Below are 11,136 nucleotides of genomic sequence, written 5' to 3'. Positions count from 1 at the left end.
GAGCATTATTAATGCCATCATACTAGTCAACAAATAATATTCTTTCAAACTACTGATAGAAGAGAAATTTTTAAACATAAGCCCAACTGATAACAACCTTTTGGAATAAAATAACAAAAAAGGTCTTCAACCAACCTCTCATTTAAGAAGAGAGAACCTAGAATTTCTATTCCTAGTTCAAATAAACTGTGCAACAGTGCCAAAATAAGCGTATACCTGACTTAATAAGCGCCAAAACAGTGCCCCAAAATAAGCGCCAAAATAAACTGTGCAACATAGAACATTTTGAAACATTTAATGTACTACACGCCTTTGGAACCAATATCTTGCGAACCCAAATTTCAAAATTTTCTAAAAAATGGTGGCTCTAAAAGCTTTAGCAATCCAAAAACACCATAGAGGTTATGTGGATGTAGCTAAGTTGTTTAATTGAAGTCCAGAACACAATTGAGAGTAGCATGGCAACAGCTAAATAGCCTAAATTTCACTTATGCTTTATTATGCCTAGCTTATCTGCTACATATACCAAGCAGCATTAATAGCTTCAACATGAGAACTTGGATGCTGCCATTTAATCACCACAAATGAGCAGGAAGGTATCGAAAAAAATTTCAAGGAATTCTGCATTTCATTGAGCTATAAGTAAGACATATAGTCAGAAACAGTTTCACAAACCTTTCACAGACAGCAAAGTTGACCCGTGAAATTTCAAACTTAACTATTTAATTTTTTGCTGAGTTGCTTTCAGAGACTATCCATAAAATTTTTCTATTCCACTTAATGTTCTAAAATATCCTTTGAAGTGCTGCTTGATAGATAAAATATACCAAAAATGAAGAATGAAAATGCAGAGAGATTTAACTCAAGGCTTAAAGCTCCACGTAACATATTTGGTTCTAACCCATTTTAGTTATTTAAATAATAAAAAACAAATTCAGTGGGTATAAACAAAAGGTGTAAGCTTACACTACTCAGAACAAGTCAACGTGTTGCACAGTTGGGCAATCCCAAAAAGATAAAAAAAATATATATAAAAAAAAACTGAAATAAATTTCTTTGGTATCCGTACAGAGTTAATTTGAATTCCACTATTGTGTGCACCATAAAAACAGTTTATTGAACAACAAGGTCCCTTTGAAACTTGCTAGAACTATATTCACTAGGCATAATAACCAAGTGGGATGATGAACAATTACAAAATTTACAAGCATGATAACATCATGCCATTGAGAAATTTGGAGACTCAAACTGACGAAAACATTTGCTAGGAACAAAATTGATATAATCACCTAGAATGACCTTTGAAAGCCAAGGTTATGCATAGAATGTATAATTCAGTAGTTTTGTGACAACAATGTAATTTGGCAGTGAAAGATACAGGTATATAGGTGCCAGATATAAAGGGTTGACAACACAATTTAACATATTAAAGCTGATCATAACCATATAGTTTCAACTAACAATTTCTCAGATCCCTAGATTATGGAAGCTTAACTTAAAAAATAAATTTAATTCATGATAATCATCAGATATCAAAATATACAGAGAAGGTCGTAACTAAACCTGGCCAGCAGTTTTATTCAAGGCCCAATTAAAGGCAGGCTGGTCATTGGACTTGGCCTTTTTAGACCATGGTTGAGCTTGGAGTTCTTCAATCCAATTTCTCATGACATCTTTTGCTCCAACTGTTGGACGGAGGAAAATCATGCAACTACAAATATAAGTTCTACCTTTTTTTCCTGGAGGTGGCAAATCATGAGGATGATCAAGAGCCTTCACCTGTCATTTCCAAGAAGCAGTAACAACTTTGAGCAATTTTCTCCAAGAAAAATGAAACAAATAAAAACAATTTATCACAATCATCATGCTAATATAGAATTTAACACCTACACAGGTCAATCAATTAATAAAATCATGAACGAGCGGTATAGCTACAAATAGAGCAAAAGGCCAAAAGTGAAAGACAGAATTGCATACAGCAGCCATATCATCGGTAAAATAGACATCATGATTCCCCTCAAGATAGGAAAAAGGATCAGCTAACCAGACCATATCCACATCATTGTACATCACATTGTAACCAAGCTCCAACATATGAAGCAGGTGCCGAGGCCTGCGTGACGTAAAGTTAAAGAACCCCTGTCAAATGACATCCAATAAGCACCATTGCCATAAACATACATACACCGTAGATGAACAAACACTTGATGACTATCATATATACAGCAAATGGTACAAACAATCAAAGCACCAAGATTACCTGGGAGCCAAATTTATGGGCACTCTGGGTATCAGGAGCAGGAGGTACAAGCACAGCATGCCCAGGCCATCTCTCATTGACCTTGTAGAGAGTAGCATAGTCCTCAGCAATGACCAGAACCTTATCCTGATGCTTCTGTCTCGAAACGCTAATGAGCCAATTGTTCAAGAACGGGATATAGGGTTCGCTCACGGCGCAGACTACGACGGTGCCATTCTTGCCCACAAACGCCGCGGCTTGCGAGAGCGTGTAGGATCGCCATTTGGCGAGAGATCCTTTAGGGCTTGAGGAGAAGAGAGAGTCCGTGGATCGGATCCAGGGGAAAACGACGCCGAGGACGAGGATGAGGGAGAGGAGGATGAGGAGGCCAGTGCGGCTGAAGAGAGGAGTGGCTCGCTTGTGCTGCGCGTCGGCGGTGGACAGCGGGGAGGGATCGATGAGATGCTGCTGCTGCTGTTGGCGCTGGTGGAGAGACATTATCGTATTGGAAGGAGAGAAAGTTGATTGATTTCTGTAGGAAGAACGAGGATCGGAAGTGTTTCACTGCTGTTGTCGGTGATTTAGATTAAAATACAAACAATCCCATAAAAAATAAAAATTTATTTAAATTGCTAACACTTAAAAAAAAAATAATAATAATAACAACGTATAATCACCAAAATAATCCTTGTACTTTTCTCTTTTTTCTCTTTTGATCTCTCTACTCAAGAATGCTTCCGATTAATCCTTTTACTTTTTGAAAAATATCGCCCACAGTTAGAAATCTCTCAATTAGTCCCTCTACTTTTAAAAACGCATCTCTTTAATTTAACCATTTTTAAAAATAGAGGGACTAGTTGGGAACATTTCCAACTAAGTAGGCACATTTTCAAAAATAGAGAGACTAGTCGGGAGTATTTTTGAGTAGAGGACAAAAAGAAAGAGAAAAATTAGAAGAACCAATTACGGTATTATATCTAATAATAAACACTGTGTTTTTTTATAATGAAATAAAAATTCCCTCAAATTGACTCATAACATTGCCCCTCAAAATTGTGGAATGTTATTGCTTTAGAAATTGACCAGTTTGCCCACTTTTAAATTTAATTATTTATTTAATAAAAATTAATATTTTATAATTAATTTAATTAACTAATTAATTAATTAATTAAAAATACATAATTTAAATGGATTAATAATTATTAAAATTAATTAGTAATAATTATCATTTTATGAAAGAAATATTTTTAAAAATTAATTAAATAATAAACAAAAAGATTCAGTTTGTAATCTTATCAAACAAAACATAATTGAAAAAAAATAATACTTACATCGAGCATCCATTTGCTAGCATCAAAATATTCTTATTGAAATCCAAGGAAAAAGTTACTATCTTCGATAAGAATCTAATATCAATAAAAACTTGAACTTAGTAAAAAAACCTAAATAGTTGAAGCCTAAAAGTAATTCCATAATTCAAACTAATCCAATCAGCCAACAAGAAATGGCACAATGCACTGATAACCATTTCTACTCACTGATAGAAATTTAGCATAACAATGGACAGGAATAAGCTGTCATATAATAAAAGCAATATATTGACATGTATAATAGCATTAAGTCAGTGACCTAATTGCTTGAACTTCACATCATTTTGTAAAACCACAAAAGTAATCAACAAAACTAACAAGTATGAATCATAGAACGCACCAAATCAATGATCTTACTGGAGAGAGAATGAAAGGACCAACAATAAGGAAGGATGCGCTTATCCTTCTTTTGCTGAGGGTTTAAGAGACAAGGGTTTTCTCAAGGAAAAATAAAGGGATAAGTTGGAGGATGAACGAGGGAGCCAGAACTTTGCATATATATCCCCCATAAAAATAATAATTGTACATCTTCATATTATAAGGAAACAAGTGGAGTTATATTGAAAATTTTCCAAAGCTCTAATGTTTTCCATATCTCTAATCAAACCATGATCTTGAAACATAATTCAACATTACCAAATTTTAAACATGAAATTAAAATTATAAATAAAAAGCGGGCTCCTACCATCAAACATCACATCCTCATTCCAAAAGAAAAAGGAGAGAGAACCAAAACAAGGGTTTACAGCTAGAGCAAAAACTTGAGATTGAGAACAAAAATTAATCAACAGATTCATGGTATTCTCAAAAAGATAGAACAAACCATCTTCAAAATTAAGCAAATTTAGAAGGATTGTGCTTAGGTAACCATCTAGGTCCGTTACAAATTAAAGACAGGAATCAAAATCCAAACCTTAGACAAACTGAGAGGAGATCCCCAAGGAGTTCAGCAAGACTCAAACGAAGAGCCGTGCGGTGAGATCTAGCAACGGCGATGGACGCGGCCGGATCCGCCAGCTAGGGTTTCTGTTAGAAAGGCGAGATCTTTGCTCCAAAAAAACCAAGAATGAAGAACACGAGCGCGAAGAAAAGCATCTAGTTTATACTGTGGGGTTATTTTTACAAATACCCCCCTGGCTTGTTAAATATTGCGTTTACCTCTGTTTTATTTAAATAAGTTCAAATATTCTCAAAAGTAATTATTATCAAAGTTTCATGGTAACTAGTACAAATTAAGCCAATGCTTACCTTGAAGGTCTCAATATATTTAAAAAAATAAAAAAATTGGTCTTTAGAGTACTTATAAAAATATCGTCTCGTAATTTCAAATTATATGGATGATTAAATTTTTAATTTGATAAAAATAAAAGTAATATATAAAAATGAATGAGGGACCGGTGGATGCTTAATTATTTTTTTTTCTAATAACATGCAAGCTTGATTTGAAACAATTATCAAATACCACTTAACTTTTTTTAATTTAATAAACAAAAAAATTAAAAATAATTAAGTCAACTTACAAATATACTAATTAAAAAAATGGTAAGTTAGTAAATTTCACAAGATAAAATGCACAACTCATGTTTAATATCATCAAAAACAATATGCCCCATTGATTCAATATAATCCTACTCCATTATGAAATTCTTTTGGTGCATAAAATCAAGTTTAAATATCACTCTCAACATGATCTAAATCCAATGTATGAATTGAGTTTAACCTTGTTAAAAAAATATTAAGATATTAGAGTAAATCGATGAGAAATTCACACATTATTTTTACAAAGGTAAGGGTCTACCCTCCTCTTTTTATTCATATAATAAGAGATTTTTTTATTAAAAATTTTATCATAATTTGATTTTTTTATATTAGTATAATACTTTGGTTCAATCCTGCAACAAAAGAATTTGTCAATATTTTCAAAAGAAAATTATCAAATTGATAAAAAAATATAATAATTTCCTAAGAAAATAAATAAAGAGTAATTTTAGGAGTTCAAATATATTTTCACACAAATCTCAAGAATCAATAAACTCGTCTAACTTATGTTGTTTATCTTGAAAATTTGACTCTTCAGATCCAAGCTATTAGGAGTAAAATAACATCAATAATGTCTCAAATAGAGTTAAAAGCCTCTTGTCAAAAAAAGTCAATTTGGATGAAATTATGGTGCATAAGGTTGCCCTTTTAGGAAAAAAAAATTGTTTTTTTTTTTGCCAAACTAATTACAACTTATGTGTTTTTGATTATTTATATTGAAATATTTAACTTTTTTTATAATAATGGCGGATTTTTGGATACCCTAACTCAAAAACCTTCACAATGTTAAAATTGCAGTAAGGTGAAACTAGGATTTGGCCAAATTCATCAATGATATCCACATCCACTAACTCTAGATCCTGATATAGCACCGAACTAGACAATTAGGGCACTACAAATGGTGTTGAGAATGATCGGTGAGCGAGTGAGGAAAGGTTGGAGAGCTTCGTTAATTTGGCGGAGGAGAGCGGCGCAACGAATGCATCGGATGGAGAGGAACCCGGAAAAACATGGAATATAATTTTTTAATTTTATTTTTGGAGATTTTTTTTTAAACCACAGCTACCTACATGCCTCTAACAATACAAATTGGCGTTGTGTGGCTTTTGTTTTTTAAATCGTAATTACAAATACAAGCTCTTCTTTCCAATCATACCGCATCCCAAAAGATCTTAAAAATGTGCATCGTAATTACAAAGACAACTCTTCTTTTTACAATCATACCGCAGCTTAAAAGATCTTAAAAAATGTACCATGCTCTAAAAAAGACTAGTAAAAAATGCAAAGTCTAGATAATGAGAATTAGATGACATTTGTGACCATTGTGGAAGGAGATGCTATATATATATAGAGAACTCATCATCTAGGGACGTCCCTAGATTTGAAATCTAGGGATGTCCATAGTAGCCATCGGATGAAAATCTGATAGCTCTTATCATTATGAACAGTAGAAACCGCGTTCTACGGTGTTGTCAGATGATCATAAAGCGAGTAAAAAGGTGTACGAGTGTTTATATAATCGATCAACCAGTCGGATGATGATCCAACGGCTTAGATTTAAAAACATCCCTAGATTTGAAATCTAGGGACGTCCCTAGATGATGTTTTCCCATATATATATGTTCATGGTTAGGGGGCATCATTTGAAACGAGGGGAAGAGGACTAAGGAGAATGGAAATGGGAGGAATGAGATAGTAATAAACATGTGTTTGGTTGGATGGAATGCGGTTGAGGAATATGAAAAGGTATGAAAGAGAAATGTGATAAATTTACTTTTATATCCTTTACTATGAGTGAAAGATAGTGTAGAAAATAATGGATGATGGTTAATTATTATATTTAAATATTTAAATAAAATAATTCATGTAAATATTCACAACAAATTTTTACAATTAAATATTTTTAATTAAATAAATCCCTTTAATTATTATCCATTTTAATTATTATATTTAAATATTTAAATAAAATAATTCATGTAACTATTCCGAACAAATTTTTATAATTAATTATTTTAATTAAATAAATCCCTTTAATTATTATTCATTATAAATTTATATTTAAATATTTAAATAAAATAATTTATGTAACCATTCACAACAAATTTTTATAATTAAATATTTTTAATTAAATAAATCCTTTTAATTATTATCCATTTTAATTATTATATTTAAATATTTAAATAAAATAATTTATATAACTATTAACACATTTCAATAATTTACTTTTAATTATTTATAACAAAGGGCAAAAAAATGTCATTTTAACCCAAAGAATGAGACTCTCCCAATTTTTGAAGGGAATAAGATTCATCCATAGCGCGAATCTTATTATTTGATGAAATTACTGATTATTCCTTTACTAGATACCAAACAAAGGCTAACAGTGCAAGGTAAAAGGATTACCATGCTAACAGTGATAATTCCTTGATCCAAACACACTCTTGTAGTGTTTGTTTCTTTTTTAAAATCCGGTGTTTGTTTTAATGTATTTCATTTTTCATGTGTTTTTGAAATCCCATCATTAAGGGATTTTGGTTTACGGCCAAAATGATCGTAAAACCAAATCCCGGGAGTTCAAAACCAGTATATATGTATATGTATATATACATACATATATATACATATACAAAAATCTATACATATACACATACACATATACATATATACACATACACATATATATATACATATACATATACATACATACATTTATACATACATACACATTCCTTAGATATACCTATATAGTATGTTTACATATATAAATACACATACATATACATACATATATTTATATATACATACATGTATGTATATACATTCCCTAGATATACCTATATATAGTATGTTTACATATATAAATACACATATATAGGTATATATATAAGTATATATGTATATAGACACAAATATATACATATACTTATACTTATACATGTATATATACTCATGTACATATATACATACACTTATACACATGTTTTTCCAATTCAGGATTTACAAATCCTTCCAAACAAACATAAAAATCTTATAATACGAGTAATTTCGCTACCTTCAACCAAACCACAAGATTTGGTACGATCTGTATTTTTGAGTCAAGTATTTAATTACATCAGTAACTAGAAATCCATTGCATATAGAATTACATCCAACCAAACACTAATGTATGGGGTTTTTTTTATTACACACCCATATAAAAATAAGTAACAGGTCATATACTCTATAAAAATCTTAGGGAAAAAGTACCAAAAACCCTCGTGGTTTCGAAATTTACAAAATAAGAAGTTAGTTTTTTTCCTGATTCTATGATATGCGGTTTCCATATGTATAAAAGAGAAAAAACTATTACCAAGCCATTAACGGTGTTAACTCAAATGGGCAAATTCATCATTTTATTTAAAAACTAACTTGTATTACAAATATATATATATATATATAGTAAGTTTATTAATTTCTTCTAAAAATTCTACTAAACAAATGACAAAGTTTACACACTGTTTTTCCTCTTTTTTGCAAATATGAGAAACCACACATTATAGAATTGGGAAAAAAACCCCACTCTTATCTTTTTCGAAAAAGGTAGGGGGACTATTTTTGGGTCCAAAGCACTAGTTGCCAAAATTGTGAACTCAATAGGATTGTTAGGGTTTCTTTCAAAGTGCATACTTATGTGACATCAATACATGTTATTTCTTAAAATAATTAAAATAATAATAATAATAATTTATTCTCTTAGAGTAAATGTGGCTTTTAAAAAAATGTAAAAATGTAAATTTTTCAAAAATATTATTTTTAATAAACCAAGAAGATGTAAAAAAATAATAATTATTATATATTATTATTTTTAAAAATAAATTTGGTTAAAAAACATATTAGGTTATTAAAAAAATAATAACTTAAAATTTTAAAAGCAGAAAAAGATGTTATGTTTTTTTTTTAAAAAAAAAGAAGGGTGTTTTTGAAAGAACTGTGATCATTTGGCCTTGATTTTTACGGTTTAGAACCCGGATGAACAAAATTTTTATGAACTTATTTTGCTAATTAAAAAGAGGAGGCTTTGATTGACAAATAACCCTAAATAAGACCACATAATGGAGGCAAGATTAGAAAAATTATATATATACATATATTATTTTTTAGAACTAATTTATTCATTACATAAAAAATAAAGTATAATATCAAATATGTATAATTTATTACGAAATAGTCAAAGTCTAGGTAAAAATGAGGTTATTTGTCATTTGACACAATGACCAAAAATTTATTTATTATGAGAATAAATAATATGAGATTTTTATATTAAACATTGATAAAGTGATTTGTTACATCATAATAATCAGAGATTTGGATGTAATTTTTGGGGAAAAATTCATGCTTTACTCCCTCGTGAATTTCAAATATTCCCAAATGTCTCTTCCAAGTTTGGCAAACCCGAACAACCCTTTCTTTATTGTTTAACTTCCTTTTCACCCCTACTAGCTCACTTCAAATGGGTCCATGTTGTGAAATCCCATTTTTGCCCTTGAAAATGGTGGGAAAAAAGCGCCCAATCACATCATGTCCAACCTTTATGTGGGGTTTTCTGCTTGCTTTCTGTTAGACAATGTTTAGAAGTTGCATTAGATCTTCTTGTTCTTCTCCTCATTTGGTTTGTTTGATTTCGAGTCTCACCGGTTTCATATACGGTGAGAATTTCTTCATGCTATCACTTTGACCATCGTACGGGAGGGGAGGGAGTAATAGAATTTATAAACAATGCGATTTATTATGGAGAGTTTTTGTGGTATTGATAGATGTAAATCTGTTTCGAAAAATGAGTCGTGGTGAAGTTTATCATACTCGATAGATATAAATCGGTTTTGCCCAACGAGAAAATGAAGTTGACTTCCAAATGGATGGTCAAGTGAACTCCATCTTCAAATGAGTTGTAGTCGATCTTGTTGTCGAGAGCAGTACGATGTCGCCATTGTCGAATCCCTCATCGAAAACGAGTTCATTTCGTTGAAAAAGTTCTTCCTCGCTTTATATTTATCTAGTTGTATACGTTAAATACTCGATTAACTCGTGCTTATTCTATGTTTAAATATATTACATATTTGTTTAAGAATTGTCGTCTCTGCTTAAATTTGTCTTTTATCTGCTTTAACTATTCATATTAAACGCTTTAAATATTGACTCTAACGTAAACTCTTTAAGTCTCTACGTAAAATATTGATATTTTTCGCTTTGAACTGAAAGTGTTGGCATGTGGCGATGAGTAAAGTTTATAGTATCCTTCCCTCATTGTTGGACCTTTTCATTCTCTCTCGCAGTAAGATCATTGATTTGGGGGTGTCCTATGATTCATACATGTTAATTTCGCTAATTACTCTTGTTGTTTTACCACATGATGTGAAATTCAAGCAATTAGGTCACTGACTTAATGCTATACATGTCAATATATTGCTCTTATTATATGAGAGCTTAATGCTAAATTTTTAATCAACGAAAGCAAAAAATGGTTATTCATGCATTGTGTCATTTCTTGTTGGTTGTTGTTGGGCTATCTTAGTTGGATCAGTTTGAATTATGGTATTATTTTTAGGCTTCAACTATTTAGTTTCTTATTAAGTTCAAGTTTTCATTGATCTTGTCGAAGATAGGAATTTTTTCCTTGGATTTCAATAAGAATGTTTTGATGCTAGCAAATGGATGCTTGATGTAAGTGTTGCCTTTTTCAATTATGTTTAATAAGATTACAAACTGAATCTTTTTTGTTTATTATTTTAATTGATTTTTCAAAAAAATATTTCTTTCTATAAAAATGTTGTTGCCTCAATTTTTATTTTTGTCGCACTGATTGAACTCAAATTATTTTGAGTTAGCCATCCAGAAACCGTTAGACTTGTATAAATGCTCATCTATATGATGGAAACAAAAAGTTATGAAGTTTTTATTTGCTTGAACAGTTGAACCCAAAAAGCTTAGAAGCTATTGACCCAAGATCCA

General features: G+C 30.8%; 1 protein-coding gene across 3 annotated transcripts; it reads right to left on the bottom strand.

Moving 5' to 3' along the window:
* LOC120269452 (UDP-D-xylose:L-fucose alpha-1,3-D-xylosyltransferase MGP4-like) lies at positions 1 to 4,675 on the bottom strand. Of its 3 annotated transcripts, none has more exons than XM_039276782.1 (4): positions 4,523 to 4,675; positions 2,261 to 2,806; positions 1,978 to 2,139; positions 1 to 1,779 (listed from the first exon to the last, which is right to left on the bottom strand). In XM_039276782.1, exons 2-4 carry the CDS (start codon positions 2,735 to 2,737, stop codon positions 1,558 to 1,560), a joined length of 861 nt encoding a protein of 286 aa, XP_039132716.1. In that variant the 5' UTR covers positions 2,738 to 2,806; positions 4,523 to 4,675; the 3' UTR covers positions 1 to 1,557. The 3 variants fall into 3 exon arrangements, with proteins under 3 accessions (XP_039132716.1, XP_039132717.1, XP_039132715.1); XM_039276783.1 differs by having other exon boundaries at positions 2,261 to 2,803; XM_039276781.1 differs by having other exon boundaries at positions 2,261 to 2,771.
* Between the last annotated feature and the right edge of the window lie 6,461 nt (positions 4,676 to 11,136).

Source organism: Dioscorea cayenensis, chromosome 9 (assembly GCF_009730915.1).
Source record: "Dioscorea cayenensis subsp. rotundata cultivar TDr96_F1 chromosome 9, TDr96_F1_v2_PseudoChromosome.rev07_lg8_w22 25.fasta, whole genome shotgun sequence".
Taxonomy (NCBI): Eukaryota; Viridiplantae; Streptophyta; class Magnoliopsida; order Dioscoreales; family Dioscoreaceae; genus Dioscorea; species Dioscorea cayenensis.
Note: the sequence above shows the minus strand (reverse complement) of the source record. Positions and strands in the feature narration are given on the sequence as shown.